We start from the raw sequence: 22,327 nt of genomic DNA on the forward strand, positions 1-22,327 counted from the left end.
ATTTGAGGAATTCAAGAGGCACGGATCCTAGGAATACCAAAACAATGGCAGAGAAACAGCAAGCAAAATTCACAGTACCGGCCTATGCAGTTAGTGAAGGCAAACCAGGCAAAAAAAAGGAAGACAGTAACAGTACAAGAAAAGGCAATGAACAAAAAGTCTTTGGATAAACAAAGAAATAAAATGCAAGTTAATATCGGCGTGGCTTTCCAGCGATGGCGAGAACTGAGGGAACTCAAGGGGCTGAAAAGTGACTCCTTGATGGCTTTATTTCTGCTGGACAGGTAAATCTTTCTTTTTGTATTTTGATCATACATATTTTTTTGTTTATTTTTTCATGAAGCATGTGTCATTAGCACACGTAGCTGCGTAATATAGCTAACATAACATTACTTAGCGAGCCATAGTAGAGACGATAAATAATCTATAGGAGCCCAGAAGGGAGGGGGTGGAGTGAATGGAAAAATGAGCTGTCTTTAAAACAGTCGTGAGAGGTCTAAAGACACTCGATTTTTATACTTTCTTTTTCAGAGTACTTACATTTTAATTATGTATTGATATATAAATAAAGTTTAAACAAATTTGGAAAAAAAGTTTTTTATACATTTTTTACCTACCCTGCCTTTAACTTTGTTTCTGTATATTCGGTCTCCCTTTGAGGAGGTTAACACAATTAGTTTCACAACATGTTAACTTGTACAGGAAACAAAAGTCTAGTGCTTATAACCGGTCTACATCATATCCTCTAAACACACAGGATTTTTGTGGCAGTTGTGCTCTTTAGCAGTAACTACGGGTCTGGCCCTCAGTTTGGATGGTCCAGTTGGGGCCCGGCAGGCTACCCTGCCGGTTTAAGCCTCTCTGGTTCCGCAACCCTGGAGGTCGAAGAGAAGGATCCATGACAACATCTCGTCGCGGTGTGTTGGGATACTGGGGAAGCACTGGCCCTGACTGGTATGGGTACTGGTTAAACTGATTGGCCACTGTCTGAGGCCCATATACTCTTGTCGATCCAAGCGCTAAGTTTGAGAAGGCCACTGTAGGTGGAGTGCATGTGTGGGAAGAGTCTGGGAGGCCTTGAGGGCCCCAATTGGGGTATGGGGGGTCCTGATAATATGGTCTTGGGGGATAAGGGTTAGCAGTTGTGCTTTCTCCCTGGGCGCTTGGGATAAAGTCTTGGCTTCTGTAAAACTTAAGGACTTGGTTGCCAGATGGCATGACATCAAAAGCTTGTCTGTACTGGCCTCCGGAAGATCTCCGCAAGGGGTCTTGACGTTGGAAAGGTCCTGATCCCTCTCTAGGTAGCACCTGACCTTCAAAGCGCCCTCGAGAGGGTCCTGGAGTGTAGATATTATATGCAGGTGGAGTTTGTTGCTGCTGCTGACTAGGATAGGGATTTGGAGGGTGCTCAATATGCGGAGAAGTGGATGAAGAGGATGGCACAGAAGGACCCTCCCTTTCATCCTCTGCAAGCTTTTCAATTAGCAAGGAGGCAATTTCCTTCCCACTCATGACATGAGCAGGCTCTGAGCTAGTACTTTGGGGATCTGAGCGACTGCGGAAATGCATGGCATTGGATGCACTCGCTGCTATATTGATCACTTTGGAATCTGAGGACACATCATTCTGGTTAGGGTTCTCGAAAACAGCCGTGTGACTTTCTTGCTCTGAATGCTTCTGTTTGTCATCCGGTGGTGACTTGGAAGGTGGTTCCAGTGTCTCAGATGTTTGGTGATCATTTTCGTCGAGGTCTGTGGTGGCCCAGCCCTTTGAATTAACACCAGGTGCTGGTGGGTTTGTGAAAGGGTAGTTGACATAAATGTGTTCAGGCTGATCTTTTGAGATTCCTTCCACTGGTGAGGCCTGAGATGGGTTTAATACAGCATGCTGATTCAGTGGCAAATCTTCCGGTCTGGAAGCCTCAAAGTACCGGTAACACACCTTCCCATTTTCAAAGTAGGGGTGAAGCTGGGAGGCTGCATGGTCTGCAGAAGGGGAACGCTGGGGGCGATGCAAGCTACGTTGGTGCACAGACAGAGGCACCATGCCAGCAGCGGAGCCCACTCCAACGGATGGGTGTATGGGATACACTTCACTGCGGGGCACCCTGACAGATGACGATGTCTGACGCTGAGGACGGGGTTGGGGAGGATGTCCTGATGATCCATCCTGAGAGCGATGGTGAGAATGAGAATGGGAAAAGGAGAAAGAGTGAGAGTGTGCTGCGGCCCAAACTCGTGTAGCCTCAGACGACCAAAGCTGGGGAGCCCTTCCAGCCCCAGGTCCTTGGTGGTTGTAGGGAGGGGGGTAACCTCTGGAAATAGGCCTTTGATTGGCTGGATCAGTGAGACGGAGGTTTCCCTCCAGATCTAACTTCATATTTTGATAGCTGTGGCGTGCATAGCTGGGTGGATGCTCAGATGCACCTATTTCGTAGTAGAAGTTCTCCATCTTGGAAGGGTCTTCAGAGGAGGGGACAACCGGTCTGACGAATGTGGACTGGGCCTGTTGCTGTTGTATGGGAAGGTGTGCAACCTGAGCAGCTTGGCTGGCCATCCTGGCTGCATGATAGTGAGACAGCATGTCAGAGGTACTGCTGATACGCTCAGAGAACGCTCTGGAGAGTGGTGTGTTCCCTTGTGGAGTCCCCGCCAATCGTCGAATGCGAGTGGGATCCAAGGAGCGACGCATGTCATCATGCCGATCAGTCTGAGAGAGTGGAGCCCTCAAGGGAGCAAGATCAGGCGGCTTGGGTGGCACTTTAGGGCGAGTGGGCTGGAAGGCTCGTACCTGGGCCAGTGGAGAGCTCTCTGATTTAGAATGCAGAAGCTGAGTGTGTGGTTGGGCTGGGGGCTTGGACTGGCCGCTGGATTTCTCCTGCTGAAGCTGTGGAGCAGAAAACTGTCTTCCATAAGCTGGGGGTTTTCTTTGAGAAGGGATGGTTTCACTGGAAGAGGGTGGGCTGGATTTTGAGGGCTGTGCCAGAGTGGTTGGTTCTTCATTTCTGTAAATGGGGCTTGGTGTTCGCTCATTGTCTTCAGAGGAACTGGCAGCTGACAACTCAGAATTGGATGTCCCAGAGTCAGAGACTGAGCTGTCAGAAGAGAGTGTCCCAGTGTCTCGCCCAGGTGGTGACCTTGACTCTGTACCATGTGATTTGTCTGCAGGCTTTTCAGCAACAGTTCCACCCTCATCATCATTATCATCATCATCACCCTCAGTCTTCCACACAGACAAGGGGCGTACCGTGGAATAAATCTGATTAGGATCAGAAGATAGCAGAGTACCTGCATGTGCAGAAAGGGACCTCTGGAAGCGGACGTCTGTCTCAGGGGAGGTTCCACTTTGACGGGGGCGGTATGGGGGTGAGGCACCTTGCCGCAGTGCCTTGTTGGCACTTTCAGCAAGAGCTAGAGCCATGAGGCGTGCAGGGTTCTTGGGGGGAGGAGGAGGGGGCTGCTGTGATGGAAGGGGAACACCAGTGGGACCCAAGATAGCTGAAAAAAGGTTTGAGAGAGTTAAGGAAGACAAAATAGGCACTTGAACAAATTAACTATTTCTGACATTAAACCAGAGGTTCCCAAACTTGCAGTACATGGAAAAATATTTTTATGATAGAAAGTTATTTCATTGCAAATGTATAGCAATTGAAAAAAACCTGCATATGTTGGAAAATTACAAATGAAAATTATCACGTTTTCTGACGGTCTGAAAAGTTTGGGAACCAACGCATTAGGCCATAATCAGAATGTGTACTCACTAGGACCCTTGATTTTGGTGACAGGGCCCAACTTACTGTTGAGCTCTTGCTGGCAGCTCTCCGTGAGCTGAAAATCACATGATCTCAGTAGCATAGATATCATCTGGGGTGGCTGAGGTGGTCCACTATTTGGAAGTCCAGGTTGCAATTCTCCAGCTCGTCCACCAATCATTTCCAGAACCTTAAAGTAGTTAAAATGATTTACTTGTAGTTCTCTGCACACTAAACAGAGATAGATTTTATTTTAAAAGGTATTAGTCCAAATAATACCACCATATTTTGTTTGTGCCTCTACCAAAAAAAGAAAAGAAAAAAGTGTTACGCTCAAATTCACCTTGGCAGGTACACTGATGGCGATCGGATCAGAGATGTCCATAGGGGGGGATTTAGGTGCTTTAGGTGAAAGTGCATGAACCACTTTACGTGTAAAGGAACGCCTCTCTTGAGGGGGCTGAGATGGGGGCGCAGAGGTTGCTGGAGCTGGCGTCTGGCTATGGGAAGGGCTTAGGTTCGATTCGCCCTGCTGAGCTGTGCTTGTGGGAGCATTAGTGACTGCAGATGGCCTGTGCTGACAGAACACTTGCTGAGGTGGAGCTGCTGCAGCCAGGATCAAACTATGACGGGCTGCAGCCTCTGACTGATTGAGAACGGAGTCTGGATCTTCTGTTATTGAGCGCTGGCTACCAGTCCGGGTGTGGGCTAGATGGCTCAGACAGCGGTAGGGAGGGGGTGCGGCTGCAGGAGGAGACTCCCTGCCGCTAGGATCGACAGCAGCGCTCCCCAACCCTATTGGCCCATCTTCCAGGAAGGTGGGGCTAAAATCAATGACATCTTCTGCCATCCATGAGGCAGATGGTTCCTGGGAAAAATCAGGCAACATGTACACGCCCTCCTCATCCTCTTCATCTTCATTTTCCTCCTCATCAGCATCACGGGTTTCTTCAGGCAGCAGGCTGTCATAAGAGCGGCTTGAATGGATTCTAGATGGGGAGCGCTGGGGAAGGAGCTGCGGATCAACAGATGTAGCCAGCGAGAGACCATCACTGCTGGAGCGCGGCCTTCGTAAGCGTTGTATCTTTCCCTGACCTGAGAAGAAAACAGAGCATCACACAAGACTCTTAATTTTAAATTTTATAATTAAAAAAATGTCTATACTGAATTTTATTATATATAATAATAATTAAAAGTTTGAAGTCAGTAAGAATTTTTTAATATTTTAAAAAGTCTATTACTTAGCACGGCTGCATTTATTTTACCAATAAATACAGTATAATTGCAATAAAAAAATATATATTTTCTATTTTAATATATTTTAAAATGTAATTTATTCCTGTGATGGCAATGCTGAATTTTCAGCAGCAATTACTCCTGTTTTCAGTGTCACATGGTCCTTCACATTATCATTCTAATATGCTGATTTGATGCTAAAAAGAAACATTTATTTTTATTAACAATTTTCAAAACAGTTGTGCGGTTTCAAAAATTATTTTTGAGGTGGCAGAACTCTTTGATGAGTGGAAAGTTCAATTGCTATCCTTGCTAAATATTTACTGTCAGTTTTAATCAATTTAATGCATCCTTGCTAAATAAAATATAAAATATATTTCTTTCAAAAGAAATCTTACCGACACCAAATCTTTGATCAGTACGCATACACAATTTTATAACTGTACAATAATAATTAAAAAGTATTAGCTATATTTTTTAAACTTACATTTTTAAAAGTATTTTTTCACATGTTAGAGTCCTAATCTATTAGGTCTTAAATCTTATCACATTGCTCCCCGGTATTACCAAATGTCATTCATACTCATACCTGCTCCACTGTGTTGAGATGACAAGGACTCTTCACTCTTCGCTGACCTGAGTGTCACACTGTCCACCCTGCAACCTAAAGCACACATACAGCACTAAAAACTGAGCCATTTTCACATCAGCATTCAGATCTATTTAGAATGAAGTACGGTCTAAACAAATGGATGAGATATCTTTTATACCTGCATGGGAGGTAGCAGGCTGGAACAAAGAGGTGATCCTGGTGGGTTTGCGTTGCCCTGCCGCTGTAGGTTTCCCTATGGCAAAAAACGTCTTCCAGCTCCCACCTGCCGACTTCCGGACCTTCATCCCTCTTTTCCTTCTAAAAAAAAAAAATCTACTTTAGCACAAACGCTTAATTTTTAAAAATAACTCATGAATGAAAACATCATGAATCAAAAGAATTTAATCCGTAGTTCTGTTCAACTATTCCTTCAAAAGTCATTGATTTATTCAAAGAAACCCACTTGTCGGCAGGCAGGTCCAGTACAGTGTGAAACTGGCTGATAGCGTGGTGAGGAGACCCTTGAAGGAGAAGCGGAGCTTGTGTGCGAGCCTGCGCCTCCTCTAAAGACAGAAGCCTGGTGGACACAAATGACTTGGGTCTGGTCAGAGACTGTCGTGCTGTGGAGTCAGAAAGAGGCAAACCAAAAAATAAAGTCAGATTCAGATCCATTAAGCCAAAGCACAAAAGCGAGTAAATGCAATACTGCAGCGAAGAACACAGCGATTGACAACGAACAGGATTCAACATGATACAATGCAAACATCAGCTCCTAAACTTCAGTAGTCCATACTGTAAAAAGCTTTGTAGAAAAAATATATGGGCTGGCCAACAGACTGGAAGTTCACATAAACATAAGTGGTTGAGGCCAAAAACGAACCCTATGCAAGTAAACAAATGCACATGCAATACTGAGTCAAGTCAGGTAATGCACATTTTAGTTTCTCTTTTGAGAATTCAGTGCATAATAAAACATGCATTATGGTTTGTAATTTGAGCTTGCATATCTAGGAACGCTTGTACTTTGTACTTGCGTAGAGCTTTTTTTGGGCCTCAGCAAGACTGTAAAGTCTGGGACATCAGATGAGTAGAGAAATGAATTGAATACAAAGCCTGCAAAAGTATAACGCTTTTGCATTTTAAGAAAGATTGTAACGCTTGTGCATAACATTTAAAAGCTGATTGCTCAAGAGCAATATTTGGGGTTAATTTGTAGAAGAAAACTATGATTAACACAAAAACATAAGCTGACATACAGAAAAAACTAAAATACACTTTACCTGCTGTTAATGTCTCACAGTGTAGTCCACAAACAGACACTCTATAGCTCAGATTTTTACTTTAACATCCATCCCATTTACCCATGTTACCTAATGATTTTCCTCAATGTCCTACTTAATGAAATCAAATTTATATAGATGAAAAGATCAATTCATATGAACCGTAAACATTTAGCCTAACATTAATACTTTCTCTCATACAAAAAAAGTAATAAAAAGATTAAAAGAGATTAATAAATGTCAACAAAAGTATTTATTGCCTTATATAGTATCAACCTGTATACAGTTCTAACATGTCATTTACATAGGCAAAAGATGTCTTTATAGCAGTCCTCGACAAAAACAGCTCTCAAAATAGTCCACCCATGTGGAAAATGACATAGCTAAATGGCATATAAAGCAAATGGTTATAAAGTTTGGGCTTGGTAAGATTTTTGAGAAAGAACTCTTGCTCACCAAGACTGCATTTACTGGATCAAATATACAGTTCAAACAGTGCAACTGTTATATATTGTTTCTATTTTAGTACATTCCTGTTATGCAAAGCTGAATTTTTAGCATCATTATTCTAGTCTCCAGTGTCACAAGATCCTTTAGAAATCATTGCTGATTTACAGCTCAAGAAACATTTCATATTATCATCAATGTGGAAAAAGTTGTTTTTTTTTTTAAAAAAGAAAAAAAGACAGCATTTATATGACATGGCAATCCTATGCAAATGTAATTTATAAATGTCTTTGCTGTCACTTTTGATCACTTTAGTGTGTCCTTGAATAAAAGTATTAATTTCTTAAAATAAAAAAAATAAAAATCTTACTGAGCCCAAACTCTTGATCCATCTATTCATGAATGTAAACAGTGATAGTATCTTTTTGATCCCTGCTTGAAAAAAAAAATATGATATAAGATTTGCATGGTTTCTAGCAGGTCAATTATGGTCATTAGCTGGTTTAGATGGTAGATCAGCTGGTCAAACAACTGATGACCCTGATTTTGACCTGGTAGACCTTGGAATAGCAACAAACCAGATACCATATTCCAAGCTGAGCTATTCACACAGTGAATTCACACCTGAGTTTTTTAATGGATGTCTATGTACAAAGTATTACTGATTTTTCAAAAACAATACATGGGAGTTTTTAACTCAGCAATATGTACTGTCTGTATGGCCCTTTAAGCTGGCTTGACCAGGTTTGTCCTGGAAGAACAGATTGTGATTTTAGAGTCCACTGTAGAGGGTCAGTCTGGACCTCAAATTACAGAGAAGCGTCGTAGCTCTGGGTCCAGATAAGAGGGGTCAATCAAACAGGACTCCCCCCTTGCCTCCTGAAGACTAACCAGGCGTGTTCGGGGCTGGCGTGAGATCTTGTGCTCCGCCCCTCTTGTCACTATGGAAACACACAGCTCGCTCTCAGTAAGCCTCACTTACACATGGATGAGGCCATTGTAAACATGTTCCATTGTGCTGTGTTAGCCAAGCTCATCACAAGTGACTAACCTGTGAAAATAACTGGGCTGGGAAACATATTAAATATTTATCATTTATTTCCAATAATTCTAAACGAAATTAATTTTAACCTCACCTCCATCGTATTGCAATGTGCAATTTTCTAGATATTTTAATAGGGTTTCTAAATTTACAACTCACTAAATTGCAACAGAGTTTAGAAGTGTTTTGATCACTTTTGATAAATAAAAAAAAAAAAAAAAAAAAAACTGGTTTGGAGTTATTCACAGAAGTCCCCATGTGGCATTTTACATAATTTAAAATGCTTTAATAAAACATATTTAAGTAAAAAATTTGATGGATACAAATAAAAATGATTAACTGTTAATTATTTTAGTTAATTTTGTGCAAAACTGTGGAAAACATGCCTTGATAATTTCAACTAGATTTCTTTCTTTTTTTTTAACTAGAGTATTTTTTCAGAACATCTTTCTAGATTTTTTTAATTTTATTTTTTTATTTAAACAGTATGAGTTGACATGGCAGCAGTGTCAGTTTGGCTTGAATGATTCTTCATTGTGCATAAAACATGGCTATCTAAAGTGTAAATATCAACAAAAATATAATAAACATTCAAAATATTATAATTGCATTGCAAAACAGTGTAATAATTTAACTATATCACCCAGCCCTAATATATAAAACTTGTTGATTATTATAGGTATTTCATGTTGTATCTTAAGGGATGAAAAAGAAAAGAGAGCAGTGCACAGGCCTTGTTGTAGGAGTCACGTATCACTGTTAAATATGAAAACAAGAACAGCTGCATCTCAGAAGGGAAGAAAACACTGGAGAAATTAAGGCCTGGAAGTTGCATCAGATATCACTTTAAACCAAAGAATGGCTAAGGAAGTTATTAAAACACATTCTCTATTCTACTGTATCGGTTTACCAGACAGCTCTGTTCCAAAATATTGTGTATTGCCTGCATAAGCAGCATCAGAGTTTGTCACTGAGCTTGTCACATTATGGAATTGGTTTCTTCTTGACGGATACAACATTGTTGTCAAAAAAAAAAAAAAAGTACTGTATCTTTGAAGGCAGCATAATTTAAATGGCTACTTTTTGGCTATGATGCATTACAACACTGCTTAAGTATGCAGCTCACTAGATTTTGGAACAAAACCAACATCACTGACTGTTTAATGAAAGTGCTGTTTGAATACACCGGACTGAATGAGTGATTTACTGATGAATGTGAACATCCATAGAGAGACAGATATGTTGGTTCAACATACCTGCACTAAAACGGCCAACAGAAGTGAAGGAGTCACTGAACAGTACTTCCACATTGCTGAGCAGAAACTCCACGACCACGGACTGGATGCGCACTTCTTTAAATGGATCAGCACCGCTTAAGCCCACTGCTTCAATTTCTTTGGATCTGAAACAAAACAACAGCAGATTCTGCTTCATAATCGTGTTTTCATTTGAACCCTGAGCCTGTACCAGTAAAACCCACAACAAAAATGCTTAATCTGCACTGAAAACATCAATGATGACAGAATATAAGTCTCTTACAAGTGTTTTCAGCAGTAAAAACATACTGATATTTTGGCTTCTTGATAATCAATGATCATTCATATCACTTTTTCTGATATGACCAAAAAGTGAAAATTCTGTTATCATTTACTCACCCTCAGGTTTTTCCAAACCTGTACGAGTTCCCTCCATCTGCTGAGCACAAAAGAAGATCTTTTAAAGAATCTTAGTAACCAAAGAGTTAACCGTAGTCATTGACTTCCATTATATGGGAAAAACTCAATGGCTACCGTCAACTGATTGGTTACCAACACTTTTCAAAATATCTTCTTTTGGAACAACTTGAGGGTGAGTAAATGATGACAGAATGTTCATCTGTGGTCTCAAATATCAACCTGATCAGGCTGATGGTGATATATAAAAAAACTAAAAATGTACAAAATAAAATAACATAAATGAAAATATACACCTTAATATTGTTAACACTGGCTGAAATGGATATTATCCACACACTGTGCGTCACCAATATCTATGTAGTTAAAATTCCATGTTAAGGGTTACCGGAGCAGGTTGGGGGCCCAGACAATGGCCAGATTCTTAATGTGCATGTTCGTCTCTCCACTGCAGGTGGCCAAATGAGCCAGGTGTTTGATGAGGTACTCCAAAGTGCTGAGACAAACACAAAGATATCACTTATTGTGAGAAATCACTGCTCTTTCTCTCACACCTTCAATGACAGATGACGCTACTTGTGATCCATGAGTAGTGAGTATTGGGGTTACCGGTAGTGAGGAGGAGGAAGTTGCTGGATAACATCATGTACTTTCACCATTCTCTCTTCCTCCGTCATCTCTCCCATGCATTCCTGGACAGACAGGAAAATACAGTTTACTTAGTATCCTGAGAAATTTGATCAAAACAAATTTTGAGAAGTATTATTAAAATAAAAAATCTAAATCTAAATCTTAAAATGTATTTTATTGCTGTGATGCAAAGCTGAATTTTCAGCATCAGTTCTCCAGTCTTCAGTGTCACATGATCCTTCGGAAATCATTCTAATATGCTGATTTGTTACTAAACAAACATTTTTTACGATTATCAATTTTGAAAATAGTGCTGCTTAATCTTTCTGTGAAATCTGTGATACACACTGACACAAAAAAAACATCTTCTAACATGAACAAAAACAACAGAACACACAATGTAAATAATAATAAAAAAAGTCAGGAAAGGATTTACGATACTATGATTTTACCACGGTAAAAATATTTTTTTTGAAATCCTAATTTTACAGAAGGTTTAAACATAACTTATGCTAGAGCCAGAATTACTTACAGCAAACTTGTCATAGAGTTGGTACGTGAGCAGAGGATTGGGCAGCTCTCTAAAGTAGAGCTTGCACAGCGAGCCGACGCAGTGAATATCCTGCATGTACACATCTTTCGTCAGGTCTGGAACATTTTCACTGTCAAACTCATGCCTGATCAGGATGAGAACAGAATTCATGGTCATGCATATAAAGGGAGTACATAAATACATAGTACATACATACTCTCCCTCGCTCCAGTTTTTCACAAGTTCATCAAACAACCGCAGTAAGAATTTTCATCAAGCACGGTGAGTAATGGCTTCTCCTATCATTGTTTCTTGCACCTCTTGCCACATGTACAGTTTATCTATCTCTGTCGCTGATGAGGGATTCACATGTGATAAATGTAGGGAAATAGTTAGGCTGACAGAGAAGATTTCAGAATTAGAGACACGCATCCAAACTTTAATTGAGGACACTAAGAATGTTAGGGCTCTAGATACGGCTTTGGATGCGTCTAGCTCAGGGATTCCTGTACATTGTTCGGTTCCGGAAACAGAGCCCCAGCAGCAGGGCAACTGGGTGACGGTGAGGCAGCGTAGTCGTGGGTCAAAACACCGCTCTTCTGTTCCGATCAAAACATTAAACAGGTTCTCCCCACTCAGTGATGCACCCACTGAGAAACCTGATGAAAGTGCTCTAGTTATTGGTGATTCTATTGTACGGAACGTGAATATAGAGACACCAGCCACCATAGTCAAATGTTTACCGGGAGCCAGAGCGCCTGACATCTTGGCAAATTTAAAAGTGCTGGCTAATTCTAAACGTAAATACAGTAAGATTGTTATTCATGCCGGCGCTAATGATGTTCGACTTCGCCAGTCGGAGATCACTAAAAATAACATTAAAGAGGTGTGTGAACTTGCAAGCACGATGTCAGACACTGTAATATGCTCTGGTCCCCTCCCTGCTTACCGTGGTGATGAGATGCATAGCAGATTGTCATCACTCAATGGCTGGATGTCTAAGTGGTGCCCACAGAATAACATAGGTTTCATAGACAATTGGACGAGCTTTTGGGGCAGACCTGACCTGTTTAAAAGAGATGGTCTTCATCCCTCCTGGGGTGGCGCCACTCTTCTCTCTAGAAATATGGCAAATAGTCTTAGTGTTTATACTTGACTAACTGGGGCCCAGGTCAGGAAGCAGACAGACTGGCTAAACCGACCGTCTGCTAGCTGCCTCCCGTCACAGAGGTCAGTTAATTCTCAGCACATAGAGACTCTTTCACCTAGATATCACACTATAGAGACTGTGTCTGTTCCCCGAACTAGAAAATACAAAAAACGTCCAAACCAAGTTAAGATTAACAATTTAATTGAGGTTCAACAAATAAAAAACAGAAGCAATATGGATAAACAAATGATAAAGCTTGGCTTATTGAATATCAGATCCCTTTCTACGAAAACACTTTTTGTAAATAATATGATCACTGATCATAATATAGATGTACTCTGTTTGACAGAAACCTGGCTAAAACCTGATGATTACATTATTTTAAATGAGTCCACCCCCAAATATTACTGTTATAAACATGAGCCACGTCTAAAAGGCAAAGGTGGAGGTGTTGCTTCAATTTATAACAACGTTTTCAGGATTTCTCAGAGGGCAGGCTACAAGTATAACTCGTTTGAAGTAATGGTACTTCATATAACATTATCCAAAGAAACAAATGTTAATGATAAATCCCCTGTTATGTTTGTACTGGCTACTGTATACAGGCCACCAGGGCACCATACAGACTTTATTAAAGAGTTTGGTGATTTTACATCCGAGTTAGTTCTGGCTGCAGATAAAGTTTTAATAGTTGGTGATTTTAATATCCTTGTTGATAATGAAAACGATGCATTGGGATCAGCATTTATAGACATTCTGAACTCTATTGGTGTTAGACAACACGTTTCAGGACCTACTCATTGTCGAAATCATACTCTAGATTTAATACTGTCACATGGAATTGATGTTGATGGTGTTGAAATTATTCAGCCAAGTGATGATATCTCAGATCATTATTTAGTTCTTTGCAAAATTCATATAGCCAAAATTGTAAATTCTACTTCTTGTTACAAGTATGGAAGAACCATCACTTCTAACACAAAAGACTGCTTTTTAAGTTATCTTCCTGATGTATCCAAATTCCTTAGCATATCCAAAACCTCAGAACAACTTGATGATGTAACAGAAACTATGGACTCTCTCTTTTCTAGCACTTTAAATAAAGTTGCTCCTTTACGCTTAAGGAAGGTTAAGGAAAACAGTTTGACACCATGGTATAATGAGCATACTCGCACCCTAAAGAGAGCAGCCCGAAAAATGGAGCGCAGCTGGAGGAAAACAAAACTAGAGGTATTTCGTATTGCTTGGCGGGAAAGTAACATATCCTACAGAAAAGCATTAAAAACTGCTAGATCCGATTACTTTTCTTCTCTTTTAGAAGAAAACAAACATAACCCCAGGTATTTATTCAATACAGTGGCTAAATTAACGAAAAATAAAGCCTCAACAAGTGTTGACATTTCCCAACACCACAGCAGTAATGACTTTATGAACTACTTTACTTCTAAAATCGATACTATTAGAGATAAAATTGCAACCATTCAGCCGTCAGCTACAGTATCACATCAGACAGTGCACTATAGACCCCATGAGGAAGTTCCACTCATTCTCTACCATAGGAGAGGAAGAGTTGTATAAACTTGTTAAATCATCTAAACCAACAACATGTATGTTAGACCCTATACCATCTAAGCTCCTGAAAGAGGTGCTTCCAGAAGTCATAGATCCTCTTCTGACTATTATTAATTCCTCATTGTCATTAGGACATGTCCCCAAAACCTTCAAACTGGCTGTTATTAAGCCTCTCACCAAAAAACCACAACTTGACCCCAAAGAACTAGTTAATTATAGACCAATCTCGAATCTCCCTTTTCTGTCCAAGATACTAGAAAAGGTGGTATCCACACAATTATATTCCTTCTTAGAGAAAAATGGTATATGTGAGGATTTCCAGTCAGGATTTAGACCGTATCATAGTACTGAGACTGCTCTTCTTAGAGTTACAAATGATCTGCTCTTATCATCTGATCGTGGGTGTATCTCTCTATTAGTTTTATTGGATCTTAGTGCTGCGTTTGACACAATTGACCACAACATTCTTTTGCATAGACTTGAATACTTTGTTGGCATCAGTGGAAGTGCATTAGCATGGTTTAAATCGTACTTATATGACCGCCATCAGTTCGTAGCAGTGAATGAAGATGTATCCTATCGATCACAAGTGCAGTATGGAGTACCTCAAGGCTCAGTACTAGGGCCGCTACTCTTCACGCTTTATATGTTACCCTTGGGAGATATCATCAGGAAACATGGTGTTAGCTTTCACTGTTATGCTGATGATACTCAGCTCTATATTTCTTCGCAGCCCGGTGAAACACACCAATTTGAAAAACTAATGGATTGCATAGTCGATATAAAAAACTGGATGACGAGTAATTTCTTACTGCTAAATTCTGAAAAAACAGAGGTGTTAATTATAGGACCTAAAAACTCTGCTTGTAATAACCTGGAACACTGTCTAAGACTTGATGGTTGCTCTGTCAATTCTTCATCATCAGTTAGGAACCTAGGTGTGCTACTTGATCGCAATCTTTCCTTAGAAAGCCACGTTTCTAGCATTTGTAAAACTGCATTTTTCCATCTCAAAAATATATCTAAATTACGGCCTATGCTCTCAATGTCAAATGCAGAAATGTTAATCCATGCATTTATGACCTCAAGGTTAGATTATTGTAATGCTTTATTGGGTGGTTGTTCTGCACGCTTAGTAAACAAACTACAGGTAGTCCAAAATGCAGCAGCAAGAGTTCTTACTAGAACCAGGAAGTATGACCATATTAGCCCGGTCCTGTCAACACTGCACTGGCTCCCTATCAAGCATCGCATAGATTTTAAAATATTGCTTATTACTTATAAAGCCCTGAATGGTTTAGCACCTCAGTATTTGAATGAGCTCCTTTTACATTATAATCCTCTACGTCCGCTACGTTCTCAAAACTCAGGCAATTTGATAATACCTAGAATATCAAAATCAACTGCAGGCGGCAGATCCTTTTCCTATTTGGCGCCCAAACTCTGGAATAACCTACCTACCATTGTTCGGGAGGCAGACACACTCTTGCAGTTTAAATCTAGATTAAAGACCCATCTCTTTAACCTGGCATACACATAACATACTAATATGCTTTTATTATCCAAATCCATTAAAGGATTTTTAGGCTGCATTAATTAGGTAAACCGGAACCGGAAACACTTCCCATAACAACCTATGTACTTGCTACATCATTAGAAGAATGGCATCTACGCTAATATTTGTCTGTTTCTCTCTTGTTCCGAGGTCACCGTGGCCACCAGATCCAGTCTGTGTCCAGATCAGAGGGTCACTGCAGTCACCCGGATCCAGTACGTATCCAGACCAGATGGTGGATCAGCACCTAGAAAGGACCTCTACATCCCTGAAAGACAGCGGAGACCAGGACAACTAGAGCCCCAGATACAGATCCCCTGTAAAGACCTTGTCTCAGAGGAGCACCAGGACAAGACCACAGGAAACAGATGATTCTTCTGCACAATCTGACTTTGCTGCAGTCTAGAATTGAACTACTGGTTTCGTCTGGTCAGAGGAGAACTGGCCCCCCAACTGAGCCTGGTTTCTCCCAAGGTTTTTTTCTCCATTCTGTCACCGATGGAGTTTCGGTTCCTTGCCGCTGTCGCCTCTGGCTTGCTTAGTTGGGGACACTTCATCTACAGCGATATCGTTGACAGCGATATCGTGTACTTGCACAGACACTATTTAACTGAACAGAGATGACATAACTGAATCCAATGATGAACTGCCTTTAACTCTCATTTTTGCATTATTGACACTGTTTTCCTAATGAATGTTGTTCAGTTGCTTTGACGCAATGTATTTTGTTTAAAGCGCTATATAAATAAAGGTGACATTGACATTGACATTGACATAAATGATCATTTGAAGTGTGCACAGAATAAAGGAGTGACTTACCTGAGTTTCTGTATGTTGGAGGACACACCAGAGTGTCTGTAGATGCCATCGACCACACCATGCTTCTCTATGAACTCTGAGCAGCTCTTTAGTACCTGCGGCACTAAAGTTTGATCATACAAATATCACAAAATTAGACCTTCTGCAATGTTCCCATCTTAAAGAACATTAAGAAAATACTCTGTTTTTTTACCGTCTTGGCCAGAATTGAGGAGATGCTCGCCAAGGTCACAGCCGAACACCCGTTCTTTTAGGATTCCCCTCTGTTTTAGCTTTTGTTTGGTGGGTCTGGACTTCATAAAGGTGCGCAGGAAGCCCATCAGCTTGCCGTGTTTCTTAGACACTGCCAAAAGGGGGAGACACAGAGCTAATCAGGCAAATTACAATATGGACTGAACAAATTACACACACCACATAATTGTTTACTGTTCCCTACACACTCAGCAGGGAATATCTGAGAAATACACAAAATGTGTTCATTTGGGATACTTGCAAGCACATACAGCTGACGTACACACAGATGGGGGTTTAAGTATACAATAATAACCAAATATAAAATAATATGTGTGTGTCTGTGTATATAGTATATCCATCCAATTGAAATTATGTAAAATATATATTATTACATTTAAATTATTATAAAATATATGCAATATACTTAAAACCCCATAAACATTTAGTTATGACATTTTCGACATTTAATATGTAAATAAATGGGATTATAAATATCTAAACGGCTTAGTATCAACTCCTGAGGTATATTAGGCTGAAAACTGCAACACAAATGCTACAAATTTCATATGATGGCTGATTGGTCTCATACACTCCCTATTATTCGAAATAATCTCATAAACAAATTATCAGAAACCTGCAAACTTTGCAGAGCACTAACAGGTGACTTGAACTACAAATGAATACTGCATATAAGCACTCTGACCCATCAAAAGAAGAAAACCACACCAAAAGCCAATTAGTGTGTTCTAATCTATGAGGTTTACAACTCCAGCAGGTTGAGTTCCATTTGAGCAGATCAGCCATTGGTCTAAAACCCATGTTACTCTGAGTAGGTGATATACCTATTGATCAGTGGTTCTCAACTTTTTAAAATCACATTTCAAAGCTGCTTTTATAAACTTTTTTATTTTTTAGAGAAACTAGGAATGGTAATATTAACATAAATAATTATAAATAACTAAATAATTCAATTCTGTCATTTTAAGAACAATTTTCTTTAAATTAGGGTTTACACTTTTTGTTGCCTTTGAATTTTTATGACTTTTCTAGTTTGTGATCACAGGGTTTTGACAATAATTTGTTACTCACAAATCGCAATTTACACTCAAAATGTTTAAAATGACAAAACTGATATAATTTAGAAAAAAAAAAATCACTTATATTCAGGTTTTAAAACCCCGGTTCTTAAAGAAAAATGTAAGGAACTTCATAAAGAAATCTGATATTGCTGACATTTTTATTCTCTGTTTTGTCTTATTTTAAATAATTTTGTGTGCTGAAGCCCCCTAGTGACCTCATGGTTAAGAACCACTGCTATAGATACTTCACAAACCCCAGGGTCAATGACCTGAATAAGACAAATGTAAGTTAACAGCCTCCCTGGGAAAGTCTATGCCAGGGTACTGGAGAGGAGAATCCGGCCGATAGTAGAACCTCGGATTCAGGAGGAACAGTGTGGTTTTCGTCCAGGCCGTGGAACACTGGACCAGCTCTATACCCTCTACGGGGTGCTGGAGGGTTCATGGGAGTTTGCCCAACCAGTCCACATGTGCTTTGTGGATTTGGAGAAGGCATTCGACTGTGTCCCTCGCGGCGGCCTGTGGAGGGTGCTCCGGGAGTATGGGGTCCGGGGCCCTTTGCTAAGGGCTATCCGGTCTCTGCTACCCTGTACGACCGGAGCAGGAGCTTGGTTCGTATTGCCAGCAGTAAGTCAGACTTGTTCCCGGTGCGTGTTGGACTCCGGCAGGGCTGCCCTTTGTCGCCGGTTCTGTTCATGATTTTTATGGACAGAATTTCTAGGCGCAGCCAGGGGCCGGAGGGGGTCAGGTTTGGTGACAACACGATTTCGTCTCTGCTCTTTGCGGATGATGTTGTCGTGTTGGCTTCATCAAGCCAGGACCTTCAGTATGCACTGGGACGGTTTGCAGCCGAGTGTGAAGCGGCTGGGATGAGAATCAGCACCTCCAAATCCGAGGCCATGGTCCTCAGTCGGAAAAGGGTGGCTTGCCCACTTCAGGTTGGTGGAGAGTTCCTGCCTCAAGTGGAGGAGTTTAAGTATCTTGGGGTCTTGTTCACGAGTGAGGGAAGGATGGAACGGGAGATTGACAGACGGATCGGTGCAGCTTCTGCAGTAATGCGGTCGATGTACCGGTCTGTCGTGGTGAAGAAAGAGCTGAGCCGCAAGGCGAAGCTCTCGATTTACCGGTCAATCTACGTTCCTACTCTCACCTATGGTCATGAGCTTTGGGTCATGACCGAAAGGACAAGATCCCGGATACAGGCGGCCGAAATGAGCTTTCTCCGCAGGGTGGCTGGGCGATCCCTTAGAGATAGGGTGAGAAGCTCAGTCACCCGGGAGGAGCTCAGAGTAGAGCCGCTGCTCCTCCACATCGAGAGGGGTCAGCTGAGGTGGCTCGGGCATCTGTTCCGGATGCCTCCTGGACGCCTTCCCGGGAAGGTGTTCCGGGCGCGTCCCACTGGGAGGAGACCCCGGGGAAGACCTAGGACACGCTGGAGAGACTATGTCTCCCGGCTGGCCTGGGAACGCCTCGGTGTCCCCCCAGAAGAGCTGGAGGAAGTGTCTAGGGAGAGGGAAGTCTGGGGTTCTCTGCTTAGACTGCTGCCCCCGTGACCCGGCCCCGGATAAGCGGAAGAAGATGGATGGATAAGTAAACAGCTAAACAGGTTAAACGGGGCCCTTCAAAGTCTGTAGTGTAGACATCAACATGTCGGTTATGCAAGTCAGTAATGCAGTCTAACAAACAGCACTTTAAGAAATTAAGATATCTCCTGAAAGTTCTGTGACAAGCGAAACTACAATCAGACATTCCTTCCCACTGCCTTCGCCTAGTAATTTCCACTGTTTGTTGCTGGAATCTTATCGCATCGTGTCTGGTTAGGACACAGTGTTAAAACATTCAATATAACATGGATCAGGCTCAAGCAAAATCAATCCCCACAGCAAGCCTACCAACAGATTCGCATTTATACAAGAGGCCCGTAATTCTTCAGCAGATGCTACAGAATGATGGCCACATGAGCATTTTTGCAGTGTCTCCAACCTCCAACACCCAAGCTATAATATCATCCTCTCCGAACCTCCCACACTCCCTCTGCCTGCTGTATAAACAACCACAATCTGTGTTACAAATGCTTGTCTCAAAGGATGGAAGGCGTTAGAAAAAGGCAGATACAGAAATGTTAGTTTAGGTAAATCCATTGAAGTTGTTACCAGCCAGGCTTAAGAACCAAGGATGAAGAACTGAGAGAAAAAAATAGGGAACACAATCGACAGAAACATCAAATGCATCGAATACATTTACCATTAAAGCACTTCATTAGAAGATGCTGCTGTCATGTTTAGCAGACTAAACAACAACCTAAAAATCTTAAATACACATTTGTTTTGACTACAGTGTCTTTCAAGGCCTTAAAATAACCTTGTGAACAGCAGCCATGCTAATATCATTGGCACTAGAACATCAAGTAACCAAAGCATGTTTTTCTAAGAAAAAACAATTAGGGCTGGGATATATCAGCTATTCATGATTAGTGGTTGATCGATTAAGGTTTTTCAAGAATTGGTGTTAATAGTTTGGGGTCAGCAATACATGTAATTTCTAAAGAAATGATTTCTGAAGTACCATGTGACACTGTAGACTAGAGTAATGATGTTGAAAAGAAATAAACTACACTTGAATATATTCAAATAAAAAGAGTTATTTTAAATTCAAATATTTCATTACTGGTTTATGCTTGATTCTGATTGTTTGGCAATATTTTTCAGTAAATGCACAGCTAAACTAGTTTTAGTAGTTTCTTCACCGCAGTACAGTTCAATATGCACACAGTATACTTAACCAAATTATTTTAGTTATTTCAAAGACACTTGCAGCCTACCACAGCGAAAGAACTAAAAACCACAAAGGCATTGAAATAAATATGACAATTTCCTTTGTTATCTATGGAATGCATGCTCTCACTCTCTTTTTAACTTATGCACACACTTACAGACCCTCACTTGCACAAACTCGTGCACAAAACATATGACTTGATAAAACAGTTTCACAATTTAAGAGCTGTGGACATTTTTCAGTAGCGGTGATAGCGTCATTATTTTTAATATAGTTAAATGTTCAGCTTCACTATTAGTAGAGGCGTTGTGCTGAATGCAGCAGACAGCCACACAGACATTCAAAAATGTCTTGAAATAAAACACCTGAAATGTCTTGTGGTGCATTACCAGTGTTATATAAGCGGAGTATCTGTGTATTCAGGACTTCAATCAGCTAACCTGATGCTTAAAGGGGTCATATGATGTTGCTAAAAAGAACATTATTTTGTGTATTTGGTGTAATGCAATGTGCTTATGCTGTTTAAGGTTACAAAAAAACACATTTTCCACATAATGTACATTACTGTTGCTCCTCTATGCCCCGCCTTTCTGAAATGCGTAGATTTTAACAAAGTTCATCGTTCTGAAAAGCGAGGTGTGCTCTGATTGGGCAAATATCCAGTTTGTTGTGTTTGGCCGAATTCCTCAAGCTTGTGGCGGAAATGTTACGCCCCTTAGCAAAACTGTGATGCAGTGTCCTGGCGCGACAAGACAAAACCAATAGAACCCATTACAAACGAGGCATTTGTAGCATCCAGTGAGGACATAATTATTGATTATAATGACTTACACTATCATTTTATGCATTTCGCATCGTGCTGTGTAAACATAAAACCATGTCTGCATTTGTGTTCGGAGAAACAAAAAGGGCTGCTCTACACTGCACAAAACTCACGTTTAAATCATCAGTGGCAAATCCTATAAATATGAAAACATACTTACAGACTGTGAGTCAGAAGCGCCAGACTGTCCTTGTAAAGTTGGAACTGTCCCACTTTATAGAAACAGACACTGGCATTGTAGGCTAATCTCACAGGAAACAGTCCTCTTCCTCCGTAAAATGCACTGCACACATCTGAACACATCTGGGATGAACTGTTCCGGAACAGTGTTGTAAATACAACTTAACCATCGATTTCTAGTTATGTCCTCTTTTGGAAGGCCAAACAAAGTAGTTTCACTTTCAAAACAAAACACACAGCATCTCCTCCACAACATGGCGGTGGTTGCAACAGCAAGAGTAAAAGTTATGCCTTCTTTTTTATGTGAACATTTGGGCGGAGGTTGACTCTTAACTCTTAATCGCATCATGATCACTTTAAAACCTGCTCCTGCAAGTTTGGCCTCATCTGGTTCCACATTTGAGTACAATCTAATCAACAACTGATGCACAGAATCACATATCTGTCCTACATGTTTATCTTTTTCGATATACTGCTGCACTCGGCTGTGTCACACTAGAGAAGAAAAGATTTGACTGTGGTTTCATTGTCACTTTAATAGTATGCCCAGCCCTAATTGCAACTTCTGAAAAGTAAAAAAAAAAAAAAAACATTTAGTGATACCTGACGTTGGAGAGGAAGGCTCAGTCGTGTTGTTAACGCCAGGTTTGGAGCCTAAAGCATCCACCTCTGAAAAAGCCAATAAAGATGAACAACCAAATGATGCATACTGAAGCACTGATAAACCAGCAAGAAGAGTTCAAAGTACATTTCTCAATCAGTTTTGTTATAGAGATTCTTAAAGGCATTTCAACTTCCGAACTATCCTGATCTCTGGATACTGAAGAAGACCACGTGCATGGTACCTTGCTTACTGACAGGAGCGCTGACCGACTGTGGCAACTTCTCATTGATTAACTTCACACATTCACTGGGAAAGAAGCCAACCTGAAGAAAAAGAGGGGAAAGCTAGGCTCA

The 22,327-nt window shown here is 40.8% G+C and overlaps 1 protein-coding gene across 8 annotated transcripts in view; it reads right to left on the bottom strand.

Moving 5' to 3' along the window:
• Positions 1-623: 623 nt before the first annotated feature.
• The window catches only part of LOC132158833 (rho GTPase-activating protein 33-like), a 65,915-nt gene continuing 44,211 nt past the window's right edge, over positions 624-22,327 (bottom strand). For 6 of the 8 annotated variants that reach the window (XM_059568428.1, XM_059568421.1, XM_059568426.1 and 3 more), the window contains 15 exons: positions 22,216-22,297; positions 21,974-22,039; positions 19,746-19,775; positions 16,473-16,622; positions 16,280-16,382; positions 11,184-11,328; positions 10,631-10,713; positions 10,410-10,517; positions 9,605-9,750; positions 6,043-6,199; positions 5,758-5,897; positions 5,577-5,651; positions 4,095-4,846; positions 3,761-3,941; positions 624-3,497 (listed from right to left, as the gene is read on the bottom strand). In XM_059568428.1, the coding sequence (XP_059424411.1) occupies positions 781-3,497; positions 3,761-3,941; positions 4,095-4,846; positions 5,577-5,651; positions 5,758-5,897; positions 6,043-6,199; positions 9,605-9,750; positions 10,410-10,517; positions 10,631-10,713; positions 11,184-11,328; positions 16,280-16,382; positions 16,473-16,622; positions 19,746-19,775; positions 21,974-22,039; positions 22,216-22,297 (4,935 nt within the window). In that variant the 3' untranslated portion in view covers positions 624-780. The remainder of the gene's footprint in view (positions 3,498-3,760; positions 3,942-4,094; positions 4,847-5,576; positions 5,652-5,757; positions 5,898-6,042; positions 6,200-9,604; positions 9,751-10,409; positions 10,518-10,630; positions 10,714-11,183; positions 11,329-16,279; positions 16,383-16,472; positions 16,623-19,745; positions 19,776-21,973; positions 22,040-22,215; positions 22,298-22,327) is intronic. The other 2 variants (XM_059568424.1, XM_059568422.1) reach the window with 2 other exon arrangements.

Source organism: Carassius carassius, chromosome 15, assembly GCF_963082965.1.
Source record: "Carassius carassius chromosome 15, fCarCar2.1, whole genome shotgun sequence".
In the NCBI taxonomy this organism is placed as follows: domain Eukaryota; kingdom Metazoa; phylum Chordata; class Actinopteri; order Cypriniformes; family Cyprinidae; genus Carassius; species Carassius carassius.